The following is a 27,017-nucleotide window of genomic DNA, read 5'->3' on the forward strand; positions in this document are numbered from 1 at the left end:
TTCCTGACTGCTTCCTTGATGCCTACAAACATCTCTAATCCTTATAAAACCTTCACTCCATCTGTCCTTTGTTGCTAGTCATCTCCCACATCTTTCCTCCTTTTTGTCCTTAAGAGGGTTGTCCACAATAGATGCCTGCACTTCATTTCACTTGCTTCTGATTTCATCATTCAACCAAAACTATTCTCTCCAAAGATACTAGCAATCTGTCAATTGTCAAATCAAAAGGCCTTTTCTTTTTAAAAATTATGCATTTTAAATTTAATATTATATTTTGTCCCCAAATTACTCGTAAATAAATAAATATATAGATATAAAATTTTTTTTGGTGGGGGCAATGAGGGTTAAGTGACTTGCCCAGAGCTAGTGTTAACTGTCTGAGGCTAGATTTGAACTCAGGTCCTCCTGAATCCAGGGCTAGTGCTTTATCTACTGCGCCATCTAGCTGCCTCCTAATAAAAATATTTTTAAAAATTCATTTCTTAAAACTCTGAGTTCCAAATTCTCTCTGTCCCTTTTTACCCTCCCTCTTTATTGAGAAGGCAAGCAATTTGACATAGGTTATACATATGTAGTCATGCAAAACATATTTCTATATTTCATGATGTGAAAGAAAACACCCCCCCCAAAAAAAAACCCCAAGAAAAATAAAGAAGTAAAAAAAGTATGCTTTGATCTGCATTCAGACTCCATCAGTTATTTCTCTGAAGATGGATAGTGTTTTTCATCATAAGTCCTTGGGAATTTTCTTAGATCACTGTATTGCCGAAAATAGCTAAATCATTCACAGTTGATCATTGTACAATATTGCTGTTACTATGTACACTGTTCTCCTGGTTCTTCTCACTTTACTTATGTCTTGTGTCTTATCAGTTCATGTAAGACTTTCCAAGTTTTTCTGAGAACATTCTATTGTTTTAATTTTCATTTTTCTAATCAATAGTGATTTAGAGAGTTTTAAAAATATATGACCATTGATAGGTTTGATTACTTTGTCTGAAAATTGCCTATTTGTATCCACTGACCATTTATCAATTGAAGAATGGCTCTTATTTTGTATATATTTGATAACTTTAAATAAATAAATGTAAAATATAAGGTAATGTTTTACATAATTGCACATGTATAACCTATACTGGTTGCTTGCAACCTTGGGGAGGAGGGAGGGTAGGGAGAGAGGGAATGAGAGAGGGATAGAATTTGGAACTCAAATCTTTAAATAAATAAATAAATGTAAATTTGACTGTTTTCTATGCATTTGAGAAATGAGGCCTTTATCAGAGGTATTTGCTGCAAAATATTTATTCAGAGTTATGATTACTGTGTATTTCTCTCCATCCTATTTCCTCCCTGTTTATCCTACTCTCTCCTTTCCCCCTTTCTTTTTTCTTTTTTAATTTTTTTTAGTGAGGCAATTGGGGTTAAGTGACTTGCCCAGGGTCACACAGCTAGTAAGTGTTAAGTGTCTGAGGCCGGATTTGAACTCAGGTACTCCTGACTCCAGGGCTGGTGCTCTATCCACTGCGCCATCTAGCTGCCCCTCCTTTCCCCCTTTCTATCCTAAAAAGTGTTTTGCTTTTGATTATTGCTGGCTGCAATCTGCCCTTCTTTTTACAAACCTCCCTACCTCTTTTGCTCATCTTTTCTCCTCCTACTTTCCTATACAACAAGATAAATTTCTATGCCCAACTGAGTGTATGTCATTCCGACTTTAAGCCAATTCCAATGAGAGTAAGGCTCAAGTGCTCCCACCCATATCTCCCATCTTCCCCTCCACTATAAAAGCTCTTCTGTGCCTCTCTTATGTGAGATAAGCTACCCAATTCTACCTCTCTCTCCTCTACTTCCAGTGCCTTCTTCTTTCTCATCCCTTAATTTTATTTTTTTTTAGGTATCATCCCATCATATTCAACTCACACCTATGCCTTGTGTCTATGTATACTCCTTCTACCTACCCTAATAATGATAAAGTTCTTAGGAGTTACAAGTATCATCTTCTCATGTAGCAATGTAAACAGTTTAACCTTATTGAATTCATTATGCTTTTTCTTTCCTGTTTATCTTTTTATATTTCTTTTGAGCCTTGTATTTGAAAGTCAAATGTCTTTTCATCAGGAATGCTTGAAACTACTCTGTTTCACTGAATATTCATCACCCCATCCAAGGAGTTTTGCTTGGTGGGTGATTCTTGGTTATAATCCTAATTCCTTTGTCTTTGAGAGTATCATATTCCAAATCCTCTAATCCTTTCATATAGAAACTATTAAATCTTGTGTTATCTTCACTGCGGCTCTTTTTGGCTGTTAGCAGTATTTTCTCCTTAGCCTGGAAGCTCTGGAATCTAACTATAACATCCCTGAGAGTTTTCATTTTGGAATCTCTTTCAGGAGATGATTAGTAGATTCTTTATATTTCTATTTTACCTTCTGAATCAAGGTTACCAGGGCAGTTTTCTTTGATAATTTCTTGAAAGATGATGTCTAGGCTCTTTTTTTTTTGGTCATGGCTGTCAGGTAGTTCAATAATTCTTAAATTATCTCTCCTGGATCTATTTTCAAGGTGAGTTGTTTTTCCAATGATATATTCCATATTTTTTCTATTTTTCATTCTTTTTTTGTTCTATTATTTGTTGATATAGCTTGTAGTCATTAGATTCCATTTGCCTACTTCTTATTTTTAAGGAATTATTTTCTTCATTCAGCTTTTGTACCTCCTTTTCCATTAGGCCAATTCTACTTTTTTAGGTTTTGTTCTTTTCAGTGGATTTTTGTGCCTTTTTAACCACTATTCTATTTTTAAAGTGTTATTTTTTTCAGTATTTTTTTTTCTGTGTGCCTCCTTTACCAAGTTGTTGACTCTTTTTTCATGATTTTGTTCCATCACTCTAATTTCTATTCCTAATTTTTCTCTACTTCTCTTATTTAATTTTTAAAGTTGTTTTGTTTTTTTGGCGGGGCAATGAGGGTTAAGTGACTTGCCCAGGGTCACACAGCTAGTAAGTGTCAAGTGTCTGAGGCCATATTTGAACTCAGGTCCTCCTGAATCCAGGGCCAGTGTTTATCCACTGCACCACCTAACTGCCCCCTCTTATTTAATTTTTTAAATACTTTTTGGGCTCCTCCAGAAATTCTTTTTGGGCCTAAGACCAAGTCACATCCTTCTTTGAGGTTTTAGATGTAACAGTTTGACTCTGCTATTGTCTTCTGAGTTTGTATTTTGATTTTCCCTTTCATCATAGCAACTTGGTCAGGATCCTTTTCCCAACCTATTTCTTGACTTTTAGCTTTATATTAAAGTTGGGCTCTGCTGAAGCTGTTTTCAGGGCTAGTTCCGGGGGTCTTCAAAGGTGGAATGATCTAAGGAGAAGTGTGTTTATCACTCTCCTGTCCTGTTCTTTGGTCTGCCACTACAAGCACTCTTTCCCACCCTGGAATTGTGACCAGGGTCCCCACTTCCTTGCAGCTTCAAGCTCTGTTGTGCTAGTATTCCTTCTTTTCCTGGGATTGTGACCCAGATCAACAGTCCTGTAACTGGTGCCAGCAAGTAAGCTCTAATTGTTCCTTATTACCTTTAGGATCAGATTTTAAAAATACTACATTTGGCTTTTAAAGACCTTAATTATCTGGTCCTCTTCTCTCTTTACAATCTTCTTACACCTTACACCCTCTGTTCCCAAATATTTCACAACCCAGCGACTCTGGCTTCCTTGCTGTTTCTCACACAACATGATCCATCATCTATACATCTTCATTGGTTGTCTCCTATGTCTGGAATGTTCTTTCTCCTCATCTCTGTCTCTTGACTTCTCTGGCTTCCTTCAAGTTCCAGCTAAAACCCCACCTAACAGAAGTCTTTCCCAGTCTCTCATGATGTTAGCATCTTCTGTTGATTATCTCCAGTTTATCCTGTGCAGATCTTATCTGTAGATGTTTGCATGTTGTGTCAGGACTATCTTCTACCTTTGTTTCCTAAGCACTTAACACGGTGCTTGGCACATAGTAGGGACAGAACCTGTGATTTAATTGGTAGAGGGAACTCCCAAGTCAGAAAATTTGCTTAGAATATAATAGTTGCCTGGGGGCACCAGGATGTTGAGTGAGTCACCCAGGGTCACTCATGTAGTATGTATCAGAAGTGGGACTTGAATTCAGGTCTTCCTTACTCCAAACCCAGCAACTATCTATCCATTATGCTTAGCTGCCTCTCATACTTTATCATCCCAGAAATAAAAGATATGTCCTTTGAAAAATAAGAAATATAAAAGGTCTTTCTAGGAGGTCTCCTTTAAACTGCCTTAGTTGCTCCAATGTCTCATAATCCTGACTTTTAGTAAATTACTCTTCATGAATAATCATAAGCCCACCTGTTGTGTTTTTTTAAGTTTACACAAATAAAGAGAACATCCAGTTACTATATTCTCTATGATGGTTCTTTATGTACTTGAAGAAAATATTATGGCATTTGAAGTGTTAATGTATTACTTGTGATTCCCAGGAGAAGGAGGCTTCATAATATCCCTATGTACAAAGCAGGAATGGAAAAAGAGGCCTAAAGTGTTAAAGTGGTAACAGAAACAGAATTTTAGAGGTGGGGGGAATCTTAGCGATCATCTTCTAATCTAAGACCATTTTTCAGAGATGAGCAAAAACATAAGTTTACAGCCATTAAATAATATGTCTAACCAAGGTCACACAGATAGTTAATAGCAGAGAAGGTACTAGAACTCAAGTCTTCTGACATATCTTCAGGTTTTTTTCCCCCCATTAGAATATGTGGCCCCAAACCAGGTGGAGACAAGAGGAAATGATAAAACAGCACTTAGCCCTCATTTTCCATGAAGCAGAATTCTATAACATTCTTGCTTACAGCTGATGAGTATGCAGACTGACTGACCTCTATGATAGGGCACTTACTAGACCTCTCCCTGGGGGTTTTGGTGTTGAAGACAGAGAGCGAGTTGTAGCAGTTGAGGGAGGGCTCCAAGAATGCCACTGGCATAGCAGCTGCCAGTGCAGCGAGACATTCTCCAAGTGCTGGACGTTGCCTAAAAACAAAAAAATCAATTTAAAATAAACTCATCTCTATGGGTTACTGAATGGGGTATTTCTATGCCCTGGACTTACCAAGGCCAAATATGTGCTACATTCCTCCCCACTCCTTTTCTGAGACACTTAGATCAGTGATTTGACACTTTTAGAAATTCCCACTGCCTGGTCCCACAACATGGAAACTATTATTGCTATCATCTTTTCCAGTTATGGGTAAGTGGTTTTGCATTCTCTACATATATCTGAGTTAGTCCTGATGGCATCATAGTTGCAACTGACTCCACTTGTGTGCACAGAATGATGATCAATTTATATCTTGCTGCCATGGAGTGCTTTTTGTTGGATTAAGAGTCTTTGTTAGTAGGGAAGAGGAAGAGAATGAGGAAAAAAGGGAAATAGCTTAGAATCAGGCAAATGATGTTAACAAGACTCAAATTACATGGGCTTCCCTCCAAGAGGAATTAACACATTTCACAGAATAATGATCAGTCTGACCCATCACAATACCTTTAAGGTCTTTTTTGTTTGTTTTTATAGATCTCCACAGGAAAGTATGGGAGAGAACAGGTATTAGGCTGCTCACCAAATTGAAAGTATACAAAGCCACAGTGCTGACCTCATGGTTATATCTTTATGACCTAGATAATATACCAGAAAATGGAATTGCTTCCATTTGAATTGTCTTAAGAAGATTCTGAAGATAACCTGGCAAGATGAGGTAATGGACACTGAGGGCCATTCTCAAGCTGAACTGCCAAGCATTTAAACTCCACTGTAGAGAGTGCAACTCTTATGGGCCAGCCACGTTGTTCGAATGCTAAATGTATGTTTGCCTAAAATACTATTTTATGGAAAGCTCACACAAGGCAGGTATTCATATGGAGGTCAGAAGAAGCGATGTAAGGACACTCTCTTTGAAGAAGAGAGGTCTCTTTGAAGAACTCTGGAATCAATTGTGAAAAAGGGGATACACTGGCATGACTGTCCAACATGACATGCCCACATCAAAAAAGGCGCTATGTTCTATGAACAAAGCAGAACTGAAGTAGCTCAAAAGATATGTGACGTGTCCAAATTTAGAGATATCTCATTCTCAAATGTTTACAGAGTCATAAAGGGTATGAATTCCCAATTTGACTCAACATGTTCCACTTCCCTCATAATTGCCCACTTCATACTTTAAACATAGCTCAACTGTATAAACTGAGTATAGGGCTGAGGAATTTTCCCTTCACTCTCCAGTTTGTGAACAGTCACTGAGACTCTATGTTATTTCTCAACAATTTCTTATTGTCAAAGAAATCAGAGAATATTACTGAGAACACAAGATATTCCCTGATTGTTGTGGGGAGGGGGAAGCAGGACACTGTCAGGATCTGACATCTGCTGACCAATGATGAACACAAGGAAACAGTACCATCTGTTTCCTATTAATTGATAATATTGTCTAAGCAATTCACTGGCATCCATTCACAGATGGATCATGTACTTCTAATGTTCTATGCATATTTTTTGAATCCCCAGTCAGGGGACAATATACCTTATAATCAACCAAGCATGAACTCTTTCTTAGCCCATGATAAAAATATAGAAAAACTAGATGTAAAATTAGGAAATGGGTGTTGTTTTCACTCACTAAACAGCACCAAATTATTTCTGTTTCCCTTTGTGATCAGTTTGGAAAGAAAGGTGTTCTTATGTTCTTAAAGCATGTGACCTGAATCCTTGGGAACTGGAGCTGCAATAAAAACTAGAAAATGTCATGCTAAACATCCCTACTACTGGGGAGGCTGAAGCTGGTTGACTGCTTGAGCTCATGAGTTCTGATCTATTGTGGGGTAACAATAATAATGATAAACTTATTATATATAGCACTTAGGTAGTGCTCTAAAGTTTACAAAACACTTTACAAATATTAACTCATTTTATCTTTAACCTGAGAGATAGGTGTTATTATTACCCCCATTTTATAGTAGAAGACACTGAGGCTAGGGGTTGACTGCCTAAGAGTAAGCTGATTGGGTGTCCTAAGTTCAGCATTAATATGGTGTTACATTAGGAGCAAAAGGCACCAAACTGCCTATGAAGGGGCAAACTGACTAAGGTCAGAAATAGAGAAGGTCAAAGCTCCCATGCCAAAGTGAGACTAGACCATTCATGGATGTACTGATGAATGCTTGAAATGCAAGAGTAGATCATTAAATTTTCAAGTGTTAGGAAAATAAACAAATTAAATAAATAAGAGTTTGATTTGTTGTTTTGTTGATTGCCTAGACTTAAGAAAACGTAGAGAAAATCCTCATCATGCAGATTAAACTTAAAAGTCTGTTGTGGGGAGTTTTGGGGCCAAGATGGTGGAATAAGGCAGGAACTCACTTGAGCTCTGCCAAGTTCCTCTCTAAACAACTTTTTAAAAAAATTTATTTTTTCCAGTTACATGTAAAGGTAATTTTCAACATTCATTTTTATAAGATTTAGAGTTCAAAACTTTTCTCCTTCCTTCCCTTTCCTCTCCCCTCCACAGGACAGCAACCAATCCAGTATAGGTTATATATGTACACTCCACAAGTACTCTTATTTTTTTAACTCTGTGTTCAATCAATATCAGTTCTTTCTCAGGAGGTAGATAGTATGCTTCATCATTAGTCTTTTGGGATTGTCTTGGATCATTGTATTGCTGAGAGTAGTTAAGTCATCCACAATTGCTCATAGAACAATACTGCTGTCACTGTGCACAATGTCCTTCTGGTTCTGCTCACTTAACTATACATCAGTTCATATGACTCTTTCCAGGTTTTTCTGAAATCATCCTGCTTACCATTTCTTATAGCACAATAATATTCCATTACAACCATATATCAAAGCTTCTTCAGTCATTCCCCAACTGATGGACATTCCTTTGATTTCCAATTCTTAGCCACCACAAAGAGTTGCTATAAATATTTTTGTACACTTTTCCCCCTTTACTCTTTTTCACAATTACTATTGTTAATTGTTTCCCTCCATCATATTCCCTTCCCCATGGTATTTACTCTATTATCTATCTTCTTTCATCCTATCCCTCCTCCTCTAAACAACTTTAAAATAGTACTTCAAAATTAATTCTGAAGTGGAAGAACCAAAAATAGGACAGGGTTAAATAATTTTTCAGCCCAAGACAACTTAGAAGGTCTACAAGAAAGATCTGTCACACTGAGGTGAGGGTAGAACACAGTCTAGTGCAGGCAGATCAGGCAAGCCAGCAGCAGACTCTGGGGGCAACTGAATCAGCAGTAGTGATTCTCAGCCAACAGATGGTAAGGGGGCCAGCAACTGGTCAGAAAGAGATTACAGGGGATTCTTTGTAGGCACTAAGAGCAGGACTCTGTTGCACTACCCAAAGAGGGATCTGGGTTACAGTCTTGGGGTGAAAAGTATTAGTACACTAGAGTGTGTTGCTGAAGGGAAATGGGAATCATGGTCATAGGTCCAGGGTAGAAAATGGTACTTGTGATCATTCACAGAACAGAGCATAGTTCAGGAAAGTAGTGATCATACTTCTTCCTATATCATACCACCTTGGAAGAACTAAAAGATTATGGACCCCCCAGAATTAGCTCTGAAAATAGCAGCTTGAAAAACCTGAAGCTTGTGAGAGTGCCTCCTCTATTTCAAGAGCAGAGCTCAACTTTAACATAAAATTAAAAGTCAGGAAATGGGGGCAGCTAGATGGCACAGTGGATAAAACATTGGCCCTGGATTCAGGAGGACCTGAGTTCAAATCCGGCCTCAGACCCTTGACACTTACTAGCTGTGTGACCCTGGGCAAATCACTTAACCCCCATTGCCCCGCAAAAAAAGTCAGGAAATAAATTAGGAAAATGAGAAAAAAAAAGAACCTGCTTGTAGAAAGTTACTATGATGATAGGAAAGATCAAAACATAAACTCAGAAGAGGACAACAATGTCAAAATGGCTACACATGAAGCCTCAAAGAAAAATGTGAATTAGTGTCAGGCTGAAAAAGAACTCCTAGAAGAGTTCATTAAAAAAAAACCACACAAAGTCATAGAGGTAGAAGAAAAATTGGAAAACAAATGAGAGTGATAAAAGAGAATCACTAAAAAGAGACAACAGCTTGGTAAAGGAAACACAGAAAATGGAAGATATCTCCAAAAAATTCACTGAAGAAAAAACTCCTCAAAAAGTGGAACTGACCAAATGGAAGAGGAGGTATAAAAGCTCAATGAAGAAAATATTTTTTTTAAAAATTAATGTATTCTGTTGGCTATTAAAAAGAAATGCACAAGGGGCAGCTAGGTGGCGCAGTGGATAAAGCACTGGCTCTGGATTCAGGACTCCCTGAGTTCAAATCTGGCCTCAGACACTTGACACTTAACTAGCTGTGTGACCCTGGGCAAGTCACTTAACCCTCATTGCCCTGCAAAAAAAAAAAAAAAAGAAGAAGAAGAAAGAAATGCACAGCGGGCAGCTAGGTGGCACAGTAGATAGAGCACTGGCCCTGGAGTCAGGAGTACCTGAGTTCAGGTCTGGCCTCAGACACTTAATACTTACTAGCTGTGTGACCCCGGCTAAGTCACTTAACCCCAATTGCCTCACTGAAAAAAAAAAAAAAAGAAGTGAACAAGTGGAATCTAATGGCTATAAGAGACATAAAGATACAATAAAAAATCAAAAGAATGAAAAAATAGAAGAAAATGTGGAATAACTCATTGGAAAAACAATCGACCTAGAAAATAGATCCAGAAGAGATAATTACCTGAAAGACATAATCAAAGAAAGAGCCTAGACATCATCTTTCAAGAAATTATCAAGAAAAACTGCTCTGATATCCTAGAACCAGAGAGGTAAAATAGAATTGAAAAAAATCTACAAAGAGCTTCTTGAAAAAGATCCCCAAACAAAAACTACCAGAAATATTATAGTCAAGTCCCAGAGCTCCTAGGCCAAGCAGAAAATACTGCAAGCAGCAGAAAGAAACAATTCAAATATTATGGAGCCATAGTCAGGATTATATAGGATTTAACAGCTTCTACATGAAAGGATCAGATGGCTTGGAATATGATATTCTAGAAGACAAGGGAGGTAGGATTACAATCAAGAATCATCTACCCTGCAAAACTGAGTCTGATCTGGAGCAGCTAGGTGGTGCAGTGGATAGAGTACCGGCCCTGGATTCAGGAGAACCTGAGTTCAAATCTGGCCTCAGACACTTAACACTTACTAGCTGTGTGACCCTGGGCAAGTCACTTAACCCCAACTACCTCACCAAAAACCAAAACCAAAACCAAAAAACAAACCTGAGTCTGATCTTGAGAGGAAAATGGATATTTAATGAAATAGAGGAGTTTCAAGCATTCTTGATGAAAAGACCAGAATTGAATAGAAAATTTTATTTTCAAATATAACACTCAAAAGAAGAATAAAAAAATAAACAGGAAATAGAAAACATAAGGAATCAATAAGGTTAAATTATTCACATTCCTAAACAGGAAGATGATACTTGTAATTCTTAAGAACTTTATCACTATTAGGGCAGCTAGAAGAAATATACATAGACAGAGGGCATGGATGTGAATTAAGTATGATGGGATAATATAAAAACAAACAAATAAAATTAAGGGTTGAGAAAGCAGGATGTACTGGGAGAAGGGAGAAGTAGAATGGAGATAATTTCTTTTTACTTTTTAAATTAAGAAAATTTTTTGAAGCTTTAGTATTTTGTTTTATTTTTCAATTACATGTAAAGATTGTTTTTAACATTGATTTTTGTAAGATTTTAAGTTCCAAATTTTTCTCCCTCACTCTTTTCCCTACTGCTTTCCCAAGACGGCAAGCAATCAGATATAGGTTATACATGTATAATCACGCTATACATATTTCTATATTAGTCATGTAAAAGACAAATCAGAACAAAAGAGAAAAACCACAAGAAAGAAAAATAACAACAATAAAGTAAAAATAGTATACTTCAAAATACATTCAGACTCCATAGTTCTTTTTCTGGATGTAGAGGAGAATTTCTAACAAAGAGAGTTTTTACCAATGGAAGTGAAAATGGGAGGGTGAGATGGTGGACAATGCTTGATTCTTACTCTCATTGGAATTGTCTCAAAAAGGAAATAACACATACACTACTCAGTTGGGTATAGAAATCTATTTTACCCTATAGAGAATTAGGTGGGGAGGGGGAAAAAGTGAGGGGGGATACTGATAAAAGGGACTGAAGACTGGGGGAGGTAATAGTGAGAATTAAAATACTTTTGAGGAGGGACAGGGTGAAAGGAGAGAGAGAGGATAAATATCGGAAAAATAGGATGGAGGGATATACACTGTTAAGTAATCATAACTGTGAATGTGAAATGAGATGAACCCACTCATAAAGCAGAAGTGGAGAGCAGAGTGGATTAAAAACCAGAATCCTAGAATCACAAAAAAAAACACACTTGAAGCAGAGAGACACACACAGAATAAAGGTAAGGGGCTGGAGCAAAATCTATGATGCTTCAGCTAAAGTGAAAAAGCATGTGTAGCAATTAGGATCTGAGACATAGCAAAAACAAAAATAGATCTAATTAAAAGAGATAAATCAGAAAACTATAACTTGCTAAAAGATGTTATAGACAATGAAGGCATATCAACACTTAACATATATGCACCAAATGGTATAGTATCTAAAATTTTAAAGTAGAAGTCAAATGAGTTACAGGAATAAAAAGACAGTAAAACTATACAAGGGTAGGTAGCAACCTCAACTTTCCCTTCTCAGAACTAGATAAATATAAGCAAAAAATAAACAAGAAGTTAAGGAGGTGAATAGAATTTTAGAAAAAGTAAATATATTTTTGGAAAAAACTGAATGGAATCGAAAGGAATATACTTTTCATAGAGGTACATGGTACCTACACAAAAATTGATTACATATTAGAACATAAAAACCTCACAACCAAATGTAGAAAAGCAGAAATTTGAAATGCATCCTTTTCAGATCATAATGCAATAAATATTACATTAAATAAAAATTGTAGAAACATAGATTAAAAATTAATTGGGAACTAAATAACTAATCCTAAAGAATAAATTCACAGCAACAATCAGTAATTCCCTTAAAAAGACTAACAATGACAACATACCAAAATTTATGCGATGTAGCCAAAGCAGTACTTAGGGGAAAATTTATATCTCTAAACACTTATATCAATAAAACAGAAAAAGAGCAGATCAATGAATTGGGCATGAAACTTAAAAAAACTATATAAAGAACAAATTACGCATTTCTAATTATAATACCAAATTGGAAATCCAGAAAATCAAAGGAAAGATTAATAAAAGTGAAAGTAAAAAAACCCATTGAATTAATAAATAAATCTAGAGGCTGGTTTTATGAAAAAAACTAATAAAAAAGATAAACCATTGGTTAATTTGATTAAAAAAGAAGAAAATCAAACTATGAATATCAAAAATGAAAAGGGTAAATTCACCACAAAATAAGTAATTAAAGCAATTATTAGGAGCTATTTTGCCCAATTATATGTCAATAAATCTGATAATCTAAGTGAAATGGATAAATATTTACATAAATATAAGATTAACAAAAGATGAAATAGAACGCTTAAATAATTCCATCTTAAACAGGCCATCAATGAACTACCTAAGAAAAATCCCCTGGATCAGATGTATTCACAAGTGAATTATACCAAATATTTTTTTTGGAATACCAAATGTTTTAAAAACAATTAATTCCAACACTAAATAAAGTATTTAGAAAAATTGGCAAAGGAATTCTACCAAATTCCTTTTATGACACAAATATGCTGACACCTAAACTGGGAAGAGTATAAACAGAGGAAGAAAATTATAGACCAATTTCTCTAATGAATATTGATGCAAAAAACAGTAACAAGGAGATTGCAGCAATATATCACAAGGATCATATACTATGACCAAGCAGGATTTATACCAGGAATGTAGGGCTGGTTCAGTATTAGGAAAACTATCAGCACAATTGACCATATCAGTAACAAAACCAATAGAAATCATATGATTATCTCAATAGATGCAGAAAAATTTTTTGCCAAAATACAACACCCTTTCTTATTAAACACACTAGAGAGCACAGGAATAAACAGAGCTTTCCTTTAATAAGAAATATCTTTCTAAAGCCACCAACAAGCATTTTCTATCATGAGGATAATGTAGAAGCCTTCCCAATAAGATAAGGGGTGAAGCAAGGATGCCTATTACCATCACTTTTATTCAATATTGTATTAGAAATGGTAGCTATGGCAAAAAGAGAAGAAAAATAATCTAAGGAATTAGAATAAGTGATGAGGAAACAAAACTATCACTCTTTGCAGATGATATGATGGTATACTTAGACAATCCCACATAATCAACTAAAAAACTAGTTGACATAAATAGCAATTTTAACAAAGTTGCAGGATATGAAATAAACCCACATAAAACACCAGAATTTCCATATATTACCAACAAAGTCCAACAGCAAGAGATAGAAAGTGAAATGCCACTTAAAAGAATATTAGACAATATAAAATATGTAGGAGTCTACCTGCCAAGACAAACCTAGGAACTATATAAACACAATTACAAAACACTTTTCACACAAATAGAGTCAGATCTAAAAAACTAGAAAAATGACAATTCTCCCTAAATTAATTTACTTTTTCAGTGCAATACGGAGAAAACTACCCAAAGATTATTTTATAGAGGTAGAAAAAAGTAATAAAATTCTGGAAGAACAAAAAGTCAAGAATATCAAAAGAATTAATGGGAAAAAAGTGAAGCAAGGTGATCTAGTTGTACTAGAACTCAAACTGTATTACAACATTGCAATCATCAAAACAATTTAGTATTGGCTAAGAAATAGAGTGGTGGATGAGATTAGGTACAAAATACACAGTAGTAAATGATCACAGTAATCTAGTGATAAACCCAAAGATCCACGCTTTTAGGAGAAGAACTCATTATTTGACAAAAACTTCTGGGAAAACTGTAAAGCAGTTAGGCAGAAATTAGGTATAGACCAACATCTCACACCGTATACCATGATAAGGTCAAAATGGGTACATAACTGAGACATAAAGGGTGATACCATTTGCAAATTAGGTGAGCATGGAATAGTTTACTTGTCACATCTATGGATAAGGAAAGAATTTATGACCAAAGAAGGGATAGGACATTATGAAAATATAAAATGGAGAATTTGGATTATATTAAATCAAGCAGGTTTTGCACAAACAAAACCAACTAAGCCAAGATTAGAATGAAAGAAGAAAGCTGTGGAAAAATTTTTACAGCAAGTGTCTCTGATAAACAGAAGGGGAGAGAAACAAAGTGTGGGGCAGAGAGAAAGAGACAGAGAGACGATCTTTAAAAATAGCAAAAAAACCTCCCAACAACAACAACAACAACAACAACAACAACAAAACCCTACAACCTCATCAAAAGGAACCTTAGGGAGAGGAGTGATAGCTTTTGAGCCAAAAGACTTATAAAAGGGCAATCCTCATACCACAACAATACACTGGATACAATTGAGAAAAATATTAAAACTGTGGGGCCTTTCCTACCTGTTTTAAGCCTCACCTGATGCTAATAATCAAAGAGCTGTCAAACAAGTTTATACCATTATCTTTCATTGAATCTTACTCAATTCTGATATATGCATGGGAGACACTTCACTAGAAGAGAGCCTTGAAGATGGCTCTGAGTCAAATGCTTTTTTAAAATTAATCTATCGATCAATAATAAGCACAATGGGATATTATATTCCCCTCATCTTTCAGTCAATTTCATGATGGTAAAGTTGTGGTCTACTGTGGAACTTCATTTTTAAAAGCCTGGTTCTTCAGTATTAGTACTCCCAATAAAGAATACCCTCAATACACGTGTAGGTTATTCTCATAAAATGTTTATTCACATCAGAAAGCATGTGTGTATATGTTGGAATCTGTTGAGGTTCTCTTGGTCATCTTTTTTTGGTGGGATTGGGGGAAAGTATTATTGAGGTCTGAGATTTTTACCTTGCTCTTGGTATCTTACCTTACTCTTTAGATACTTTGTGAATCAATCCCTCCAAAGCCTAACCTCCAGTACTGATCTCAATATATGTCAAATTCAGCTGTTTTTTCCATTTTGTTCTCTTTAATGCCATTTCTACTTATACTATAAGTACTTCTGGGATTGTGATATTAAGGTTCAACTATGATGACTCTACATTCTTGACTGTCAAAAGAATCTATTATAAACATTTCTGTAGATATTTCCCATTTTTTGTTTTTTTTTCGTCTATTTTCATCCTCAAAGGCCCTAAAGATGACTCTGTGCAGTTATAACTCTTACCCAACTTTCTTCAAACTGGTTTTTACCATCTACTACTTCTCCATTTGATGACATGATGCTGCTCATAATCTTCCATTCTCCTCTATATGATTTTTGAAATGAGTTTACCTTCCAAACCTGTGATGTCTTTGGATATCATATCTTGCCATTTGGCAAGTAACTGAATTATTTACAGATTCGGAAGTGTTTTTAAGTTTTTTTTTTTGTTCTCCTTGTCAGAGCAACTGACATATTAGTTAAGCATCTGCATGAAATTATTACAATGTAAAATACATTTTGCCATTAAGATCATGATGAAAATAAAAATTGTGGTTCTAGAAACAGAATCTTATACCATCAACACCATTTGTGGGGAAGTGAAAGCAAAAGGATACAGAAAAAATAGGAGGAAAGAATGAACTTTTAAATTAAAGAGCTTAACTAATGTATTGATCTTAAGGGTAATGGACCTTGGAATCTCTGGCATTCATTACTGACAATATCCTAAGGCTTACCATCCTCAACAAGGGAATTTTCTAGAGGACACAAAAGGTGATGCTAATTAGTTGGTAGGGAAAGGGAGATAAATAATTGTACTTTTGACCTATTTATTACATTTTTTATTAAAATAAAACACAGATGCCTGCCAGTGAGTGTTTCTTTCCTTAAAATACCAATCTGAATGCACCCTGCTACCTAAATATTTTGAACTATAGGTAAACGATAATGTTTATTTTGCAAGAGGGTATTGGGAGATGGTGGCACAAATTTCTAGGCTACATATAAAGCCTTAAGTTATATTTTTTCTTTTTTCATTAGATGTAACTATAGGTGCTAGCCAGGTTGAGGATCAAAGCCATGAAATGTATAAACAGATTCATTTATATTACTAGGTTGAAGTTTATCAATAGATTTATAACATTTTCTACAATAGGGAGTTTGTTTTCACCTTTCTTTATAACTCACATAGTATCTAGTGCAGCATTTTGTCCACTGTAGCTAATTAATCAATGTGGATTGATGGAAGAACTTTTAATTTCTACTTCAGTTGTCTCTTGCCTTGACAAGTGGCATGCCCTCTTCATTAATTTCTCTACTTCCAAATCTAGTCTTTAAAAAAATAAGTGTGTGAAAACGTCCCTGCCTATTGCTCCAATTCTGTCACTTCTCTTCCCTGTCATGACTGCCTCTGTCTTTCAGTTCAGGTTTATATTTCATGCACTGATATTCTATTTTAATAATTTGCTCTTATACTGCACTTTGTTATCTTTCCCCACTCCCATGCATTTCTCTCTTCACTCTTTCCCCTTGTGTTGAGAGTGATAAAACTTATAGAAAAACCGTTATCACTCTCTCTCAAGGGGATTTTCCTATAAGATCCCCATTTTAATAATTTTAAAAGTGAAGAAAAAAATCCAAATTAATAACATCACCCTGTAAACACTAAGACTCTCTCAATGATGCTACGTGTCTACAAATCATAGAACAATTAAATTCAGAAAAATTTTATTGCAACAGTTATACATGTACTTGGCATAGTATTAGGCACTGGGAAGAGAAACACAAAAACCAATCAGTCCCAACTCTCAGGAAGCTCACATTGTAACGGGGGAGGGAACTGAATGTGTGTGTATGTATGTATATATATATATATATATATATATATATGTGTGTGTGTGTGTGTGTGTATGTGTGTATACATACATACACCTACAGATCTTAATCTCTCACAAAGTAAAGAGAAAGTATTTTTGGGGGGAGCCCTCACAACTGCTGGGATTGGGAAAGGCCTATTGAAGGAAATAGCACGTTGCCTGAGTTTTGAAGGGAACTAGGGCAATAAAATGCAGAGCTGAGCAGGAACAATTATAAATCTTCTTAATTCCCAACACAAAAATCTGCATTCTTCTCTGAAACCTTAGTTTATGAGTTTCATGATAGACTCTGGGATTCCCACTGTACCTTTATAGGATATTTCTTACTCAGGAAATTTCAGTGACTTTTCCCCCCTTTTTTTTGGTGGGGGCAATGAGGGTTAAGTGACTTGCCCAGGGTCACATAGCTATTAAGTGTCAAGTGTCTGAGGTCATATTTGAACTCAGGTTCTCCTGAATCCAGGGCCGGTGCTTTATCCACTGCGCCACCTAGCTGCCCCTTTTTTCCCCTTTCTTTTCAGCCAATACTGTGGTGTCTGGAATCTTTATAAAATTCAAAGTCCACCTGACTTCTCACTGGAGTTTAAAACATTAAGTGGTTTGCTTACTGCTTTTGAGTCAATTGTTGGTAGAATTAGATTGTAACCCAGGATTCAAAATCCTCCATTGCTTAGTTGTCATTATCTCTGAGAGACTACAATAAAAACTAGACTAATGAAACAACAGCTTTGTTGGGGAAATAAGGGTCTTCAGGGCTTGAAATCAAATACCATGAAGTAGAATTCATTGGTGTTAACAGTCCTAGTAGAATATGAAATGTCCCACAGAGAGCAGATCCTTTCTAGTCTGACATTTTAAAACATACCTTAAAAATATACCTTCCAAGAAAAGGAACATACTTCATTCCTTTGTGAAAAACAAATGATTCTATCCATCCTTCCATCCATTCATCCGTATGTCTATCTATGTAGCTATCATAACACTCATACACACATATGTATAATTTCTGGGAATAGAAATACAACACACCTGTAATAATTCAAGAGCTTATGATTTCCCAAGTGTAGTTAGTCCCTTTACCAAGCCAGACTATAATCCCTCAATAACTTTGAAGGTGGTCATAATTTTCTGTGGCCTCAAAATTTATCACCCTCCAGGCCAACCTGGTGATGAACTTTGTTGGGTTTAGCTTGGCTGGTTCTTTAATGACAAACAGTTCATCACCAGAAAGAAAAGGTTGAGAAAATATTAAGTAATAATTGGTTGAAAAGAAGAATGAAACAAACATTTTCTAACTACAGTTCAACTTCAAGAAGATATGACTTCAAGAGCAATATATGACTTTAGCTCATCACAATTACTATATATGTTTTCAGATATTCTCTGTTGCTTTGATGCAAAATGTTTGAAAGACAGTTGTCATTTAAGGACAAAATTTCCATAACACATTACCCATATCTCTTCTTAATTGTCTTTATTGTATAATAATTATTGGTATATTTGTCCTGCCCTCCATTAGCTTATAAGCTCTTTGAGACTAGATCCTTTTAATTTTTTTAAATTAAAAAAAATTTGTGGGGCAATGAGGGTTAAGTGACTTGCCCAGGGTCATACAGCTAGGAAGTGTCAAGTGTCTGAGGCCGGATTTGAACTCAGGTCCTCCTGAATCCAGGGCCAGTGCTTTAACCATTGTGCCACCTAGCTCCCCCTGAGACTAGATCCTTTATCAAGTTTACTTTTTCCAGGCAACTTGCACATATAGGTGCTTAAAATGTTTGGTGAATTGAACAGTCATGACTTAGATGGTACTACTGCTTTGACTGAAATACCAGGCCTAAGATTTATACAGCTTCAGATAAAGAGAGATTTGCTCATTTACCTATTTTTATATAATACAGTTAAAAGAAACAAGATATTAGAGGAGGAAAAAAATTAAGAGATTGTTAGGATAAAGTCATCCTAGAGCACAAAACAAGCTCTTGATTGTTTCTTTTGAAGAAATGAAACAGGAAAAAATATCAGAAACAGAGGAAATGCAAATAAATCTTCTAGCTCAGACTTTGAGTTTATGTCATTTCACATTCTCTACAAGATTTTTTTGGTTTGTTTTTTGGCCAGGCAATGAGGGTTAAGTGACTTGCCCAGGGTCACATGGCTAGTAAGAGTCAAGTGTCTGAGGCTGGATTTGAACTTAGGTCCTCCTGGATCCAGGGCTGGTGCTTTATCCACTGCACCACCTAAGATTTTAAGACTATCAGATCATGTGGAATTTATTGTCAAAAAAAATATTTCATGACAAAAGGGCTGTCACTAAGTATATGAAGGTTAGAAAGAGAAATCTGGAACTCAGACACTTCTGTAAAAAGGCTTGTTTGGATCCAAAACTGTTCACTAATAAAATGAAACATGAAACTGCTAGAAATCCCAAATAGGTTGAGAGCTGAAAGTAGGAAGTCCAGGGCTATGTCATATTGAAACTCATTAAATGTGAGAACAACTGCCTTATAACCCTGGCATTTTTTTTTTTTTTAGTGAGGCAATTGGGGTTAAGTGACTTGCCCAGGTTCACACAGCTAGTAAGTGTTAAGTGTCTGAGGCCGGATTTGAACTCAGGTACTCCTGACTCCAGGGCCAGTGCTCTATCCACTGCGCCACCTAGCTGCCCCATAACCCTGGCATTTTTTCAGCAAATTTATCTAACAAGAAGCCCAAAAACTATTTGAAAGTTATGACTGATGAGGAGCTGGAAAATTTTCAAGTCATTTTAGTTGAAAATATGATTAAGCTATGCCACAGAGTTCCTCTAGAGAAGTCTATCCTTAAAAGTCTAAAAGTCATAAATCATACTAATTTCATCTGTTTTGTAGATAATATGACTAATATTCTAGGGAACTTAGATTCAAAGTCACTGTTCCATTTTGGTGACTATTTATATTTTCCTAAAAGGAAAAGTTTTTCTCTCATTAAAAAATAACATTTTCTTGGAACACTAATTCATTGTTGGTGGAGCTGTAAACTGATTCAACCATTCTGGAGAGCAATTTGGAATTATGCCCAAAGGGCGATAAAGCTGTGCATACCCTTTGACCCAGCAATACCACTTTTAGGTCTTTTTCCCAAAGAAATCATGGAAAGGGGAAAGGGACCCACATGTACAAAAATATTTATAGCTGCTCTTTATGTGGTGGCAAGGAATTGGAAGTTGAGGGGATGCCCATCAATTGGGGAATGGCTGGACAAGTTGTGGTATATGAATACAATGGAATACTATTGTGCTGTAAGAAATGATGAGTAGGAGGAGTTCAGAGAAACCTGGAGGGTCTTGCATGAGCTGATGATGAGTGAGATGAGCAGAACCAGAACACTGTACACAGTATCATCAACATTGAGTATTGATCTACTGTGATGGACTATATTCTTCCCACCAATGCAATGGTACAGAAGAGTTCCAGGGAACTCATGATAGAAGAGGATCTCCAAATCCAAGAAAAAAAAAAAAGTACTGTGGAGTATAGATGCTGAATGAACCATACTATCTCTTTTGTTTTTGGTGCTGTTGTTTTTTTTTTCTATTTTTGAGGTTTTTCATCATTGCTCTGATTTTTTTCTCTTATAACAGGACTAATGCAGAAATAGGATTAATGTTATTATGTGTATATCTATATCTATATCTATATATATGTATATGTATGTAGATATATAGATATAACCTATATCAGATTACCTGCTGTCAGGGGAGGGGGGAGGGAGGGAGAAAAATCTGAAATTGTAAAGCTTGTATAAACAAAAGTTTAGAACTATCTTTACATGTAATGGAAAAAATAAAATACCTTATATGTAAAAAAAATAATAATAAAGTATAGAATAAAACATATTTTTGTGTACAGCCAAAAAAAAATAACATTTTCCCAATGTGATTAATTTTCTGCTTCTGCTCATTAATTACCTTTCAACATAGATGTTTTTTCCTGTCCCAAGGGAGTAGAGGCTGCATAGAATATGGTAGCATGAAATCTGCACATCACTCACTGAAACAAAGAACAGCTGTCACTTGTTTGCATCAATGTTGGTGTCACCACCTGCACATCGAATGAAGTCCTTGAATGAATAAAAGTTGTTTTATATTGAGGGATTCAACTAAAAGCAAAAGGTATTTAATAGATATTTTACAGATCCTTTTCATTTTTTCACACATCAGTTACTAAAGTCACAAGAGAAGGCATTAGAGAAAGTCTGAGCTGAGATTTTGGCCACTTCAATTTAGGGCCAGGGTTACTTTATGGGGCCATGACTCTACATACTCTATATGTGGCAGCACTGATACGCTGAGAAGAGTTACATCTAATCTGAAGCCTTCTTAATTTGTAAAACCTTCATACTAGAGTGAGATGCCATATTGAAATTTCCTCTTTCTGAGGTTCTAACACAATGAGGCTATTAGTACAATGGAGCCTGAAAAATTAGCTTCCTAATTCACACAGAACAGCTATGTTACCTTCATCCTTCTCTATTTTCTTCATACATAGACAATTCTTCTTCATGTTCTACATACAACCCTTGTTAACCTAAATTTGTGATTCTTGAAAGTGAGTCAAATCTATGATTCACTTACTCTTATATTGATCACACAGTATTTCCAAAGGGGGAAATCTGATTTCTGATAGTGTATTTTTTAGAGATTGCATTTTTAAAAAATTATAAACAAACTTATTGTATCAATATACTGCTATATTTTTAAAATTACTGCTTGCCTCTAACAGTATGTCAATATAATTTCAACAAAGCTCATAAAAAATGAAAAATTAATTTATTCAGGGTACATGACCTATCTGAATTTTTTTTTTTTACCAAACAAAAAATTTTAGTTGTTCCGGGGTCAAGTAGATCTTAGATATCTACAACTAGTTGGTTAAAACACAGACATGATTTTCTTAGTAAAACTTTAAAAAATGGTTGCAACATAGTATCTACACATGGTAGCTTGTAAAAAATAATCAAGTAACACCTACCACATTTTTTCACCAGAGAGCTTTGTCTCAATAAAAAAAGCTAAAGTATCTAGACACTTTTGCAACTTTTCTTATATCTGGTTTTCAAAATGTTCATCAGGGATATAAACAGAAAAACCAGAGTTATGAACATCAGGCAACTAATTATATAAAGTTTTGGGGTGCTCATATCTCCTAGGCCCATAAAATAACTTTTGAAATTAAATAACTCGATACTTGGGAGAGACTATTTAAGGAATGACTAATATTTTGGACAAGAGAAAATGATCAGGAAGCTGTGGGATATGTTAAGTATTTTCTCTATTCTGTATACATTTTAATCTTTAAGTAAATTTTTATTTTTTAAAGATAGGAATTCTTCTTAATCGGATCTGAGTCTTTGGGGTCCTAGAGTGAATGAAAGGAACATTTGTTTCCTGTGGCCATATGTGAAGCTATAACTCTGCGAAGTCCTTTCAAATCAATGACAATTAAAAAAAAATTAACTTACAGAGTAAATCCACTCCAAACTGATGCTGAGCAACATGCTCATAGATGGAGGTCAATATAGGTAAAAGAGCCACTGTGGTATAATTGATATTTTGAGAGACACCTTTAATCTGTGTTCGGGAATGGGTGAACTTCCCAAGTTTTAAGTTTTCTGACGTCTTCTCCAAATCTTCTGCAGCATTTTCAAAGAATGCACGTAACCCAGCCTTTACAAGCTCTGATCCTGATTTCATTACTGTTCTGTAAATATAAAATGGTCATAATTAGAATTTTAATATGAACTTTTATTCAACTGTACACTGATAACTGGTGTTTCAAACGGTGGGTTGGAATGCGTTTTTGGCAGACATTTGATTTTCCAGTCCCCAGGATATGGTATATTGGGTTTGGTGAGAATAGTTAAATATTAAGAGTGATAACTATACCTTCAAATTAAGCAATTCAACTCAATATATATTTATTAACTGCTTACCTAGTCATAGCACAATGGCTAGGTGATAAGAATAAATGTTGAGATCTCCCCAAATGAACAGGATGAGCAGGAAATTAGCTTTGATTATATATTTACTAGCTTAAGGGAAAGTTATATTTATTTGCATGCTTCTATAAGCAAGGGCTTAAGAAAAGGCCTCCCTGAAACTCATCATGAAATACCCTAATTGTCATAGTAAGAGCCCTTTGGACTGACCAGCAAAAATATTAATCAGAAACTATAGAGTAGTATACACAGTAGGTATATACTGCATATAGTATATACAGTAGGTTTTTATGGAAAAAACTGGGAAAGTGATAACAATTTCAAGCAACCTTAAAATTCAGATTTTGATGAGGCTTTAGGGTTTTGATGTATTGGATTATTAGAAGAAAAAATGTGACAAACTAGATTTTTAAAAAGACAATCTCTTGCCTGGCTACACGAGGAAAAAGGCATAAGAATGTCAGAAATGGTTTGAGGCCATAACGACTAATTAAAGCATTCCGAAGTCTTTTCACTCAATGATTTGATGTGTCCTCTGTCACTTCCCTTCCTTAGACTTCCCCAGGTAGGCAGTGGCATCTCTTTTGCTCCATAGGTAGTAAATGAAATGAGAAGGGCAGAAAAGCAATCTTTAATAAGCTGTAAAGGAAAAATTGGGCAAATTTACCTTGTGTCAAGTGTCTGAGCTAGGATGTGTAGGCAGCTCACCATTGTAGTGGAATCACTTCCTAGAATGAAAATGTAAAGGGTCACCTGTGACTTTATAGATTGTTCTGCTTTTCTTTAAAATGCAATTTGCTGTAATCAAGGTCTGCACACTGTAAATCTGTTGTAATTAAGCACCAATACATACAATTCTGTGGCTCTGCTTTAAAATGATGTATTTATTCTATTAGTCTCAGTCTCCATTCCTATGATTGGTGTTAGAAGCAAATCTGAAAACATTCATTGATGTGGAAAACAGGAGTTGTTAAGGGGACAAAAATAATTTATCCATGCTTTAGACTTATGATAAATATGTGTGACATTTCAGTTCAAAGCCTCAGGTTTATTTAACAAAGCCACCAAATAGAGGGGAAAAATGCATGTTTAGGATAATTATAGGGACAAGGGCAGGGTCATCTTGATCAATACTTGACTGAACTTACCAAAGAGGGAAATCCTATGTCTAACAAGAGCAGCAAGTTTGCAGAATAGGCTAAAGCAGAGAAGAATGCAAAAGAGTAGGAAAGGTAGAGAGATTAAACAATTGTTCATAATTCAACATTCAACAATAGAGAGAGAACAGAGTGAAGAGAAGGAGTTCTGTGGCTCCCTCAAAGGATACTCTGTATCATATACAGAAAGACATTTTCTTTCTATCCTGTAATGGCTATTTAAAGGATAATTCGAACCTTATTGAAAATAATATATCTAGGCAATGTGGGGATTTGTTTTCTTGAGTACATGTATTTTAAACAAGTTTTGTTTTTAAATGCTTTCTCAGTGGAGAAGAAGGGGGTGGGAGAGAGAGAATACAGAAATGAATTTTTTTTAAAAAGAAAGTAACATATAGATGACAATTGCTGTATCTTGAAGCATTTTAAATCACATCTTGCTACAGTGTGTTTCTTATAACATATTCAAATGTAATGGTATATTATGGTCCTTGAATAAGTTAAAAGAGTTTAAGGAGTAATAGATGGGAAATCATTTTAAATTTTGCATATTGGTACTGTGAAGTTGGGAGAGGGTGTGGGAATTTAATGAAATACAAGGGGAGTAATGATTAAAGGAGTAAGGACAAGTCACTTCTTGTTTCTGAACCAGTTCTCTCATCTGTAAATTGGGGCTAATAATATTTGCACTACTTATTTTATGAAGTTGTGAAAGAAAACACATTTTAAATGAAAAATATTATGTTAGAAGGCTTTATGGTGTTATGAAAAGAGTGCTGGACTTGGAGTTAGGAAGATCTGGATTGTATTTCCACCTTTGAAATAGCAGCATGATCCTGGGCAAGTCACTTAACCTTTCTAAGCCTCAGTTTGTTTATCTGTAAAATGGGGATAATAGCATCTCCTTTGCAAGAGTTGTTGTAAGGATCAAATGAGATCATATGCATACATATATGTTATGTATCACTCCACAAAATAAACCATTATAAAGGTAGGTCATACATGAGAATTATTATTCAAAGATGGGGAAGTTTTGTGCGACAGAACAAGATTTAAAATAAATTACTTTCTGGCTTTGTGATGCTCATTAAATTACTGGCAGACTGCATGGCCATGCTCATGGTGTCTTCCCTCTCTCCTTGGGATGACTGCTATTCCTCCCAAGAAAGATCTCTATGAAGGAAGGACAGTTATTTATTGCTTTTGCTTTCTCAGTACATTTATCTCATCTCTATTTGCTGAAATTGTACCCACCCTTCAAGGCCCTGATTAAATGTTATCTCCTACATAAAGCCTTCCCTGATTTTCCAGTTGGAAAAATAACTTCCCATCTTCATAAAAGTGATAATGAAAACACTGATAATAGCTCACATGTATATGGTACTTTATGATGTACAAAATAGTACCTTATGACAATTATTTTATTTGCCTCACAATAATATCATGAGATATTTAAGGCAAGTATCATTATTCCCTTTTATAGATGAGGAAACTGAGGCTCCAACACATAAAAGTACGTGCCTAAAGACATATAGCTAGGAATAGCCAAACAGAGAATTGAAAACAAATCTGCCAACTCCAAATTCATTTATCTTTCTACTATATGGACTATCTCAACTTAAGTAGCATTTTGTTTGTACTTCTTTTGTGTACTTAATACATTCTATTTTGTCTCACAGTTATTTGTGCATATGGTTTATCTCTCTTAGTAGACTGTGAGTTCTTTGCAGAGACTGCCTTATTTAGAATTGCATCTCTTAAAATTGGTGCATAAGACATGTTTGTTGGATGAAGATGTGTGAACAATGAGGGTTGTTGGAGACCTAACATTTTTTTTTTTAGTTTAGAAGATTTAAAATTTATTCCGTCTCATTTACTAGCTTCGAATATTTAATGGAAAATTCCGCCCAGAACATCTCATCTTAAGTCATTTATTCTAGCCATGAAAATAAGTAACAGCTATAAACCTAAAAGTATTAAGAATAAATCAAAATAAATCAGGTATTATATCAATTAGAAAATAAATATTCTCTGCTTCTTTCTCCTTTGTATTTGGTTTTTGAGAGAAACTGTCTGAAGAGAATTCTTGATGATTAAAGCAACAGTCTTGGTTGTAGGGGTGGGGTGGTTGGTTGGTCAAAAGACCTGACTATAGGGGGCAACTAGGTGGCGCAATGGATAAAGCACTGGCCCTGGATTCAGGAGTACCTGAGTTCAAATTCGGCCTCGGACACTTGACACTAGCTGTGTGACCCCGGGCAAGTCACTTAACCCCCATTGCCCTGCAAAAAAAAAAAAAAAAAAAAAAAAAAAAGACCTGACTATAGAGTTCTTGTTCTCCACAAACTAATAGTGGCATTTTAAGTATAATAAGCTCTGGTTTCCTCCTCTATAAAGTAGCTTACAGGTTTTGTTTTTTTTTGGTCTGGACCTGTTATTTCCTTGTTGTAGGGAACTCTACAAAGAAGAAACTATCTACTGATGCCTATCAGCAACTCTTCATTAACTTATAGTTTTAGAGAGCTGCATGAGGCACCAAGAAGTTAAGTGACTTGTCCAGACATTTTGTATCTGAAATATGACTTGTACTTCCTAGTACTGAAAGCTCAGGTCTCCATTTACCACTGCAGGCTGCCTTTGAGGATACAGGTCATAGGAGTCTGAATTGTGCAAAAACTAAATTTCAAAATACAATAATAGTATTTAAAGATAATTCTTACAAGAATAATGTTTTGGGGCCACAGATGGCTGAGTTGCCTGGCTCTAATGCTTTCGTGGCATCCTAAGGGTTGTAAGCATTCTCTCTCTCTCTCTCTCTCTCTCTCTTTTTTTTTTTGCACG

General features: G+C 35.4%; 1 protein-coding gene across 1 annotated transcript in view; it reads right to left on the minus strand.

Annotated features, from left to right (window-relative positions):
- RYR3 (ryanodine receptor 3) overlaps positions 1 to 27,017 on the minus strand; it is a 681,173-nt gene that overhangs the window by 97,656 nt on the left and 556,500 nt on the right. The window contains exons 61-65 of the mRNA XM_043982013.1: positions 24,168 to 24,217; positions 23,687 to 23,747; positions 22,543 to 22,781; positions 20,990 to 21,071; positions 4,914 to 5,044 (exon numbers count right to left, since the gene is read on the minus strand). Coding sequence (XP_043837948.1) covers positions 4,914 to 5,044; positions 20,990 to 21,071; positions 22,543 to 22,781; positions 23,687 to 23,747; positions 24,168 to 24,217 — 563 coding nt within the window. The remainder of the gene's footprint in view (positions 1 to 4,913; positions 5,045 to 20,989; positions 21,072 to 22,542; positions 22,782 to 23,686; positions 23,748 to 24,167; positions 24,218 to 27,017) is intronic.

The sequence above is a fragment of the Dromiciops gliroides genome, chromosome 2, assembly GCF_019393635.1.
Source record: "Dromiciops gliroides isolate mDroGli1 chromosome 2, mDroGli1.pri, whole genome shotgun sequence".
In the NCBI taxonomy this organism is placed as follows: domain Eukaryota; kingdom Metazoa; phylum Chordata; class Mammalia; order Microbiotheria; family Microbiotheriidae; genus Dromiciops; species Dromiciops gliroides.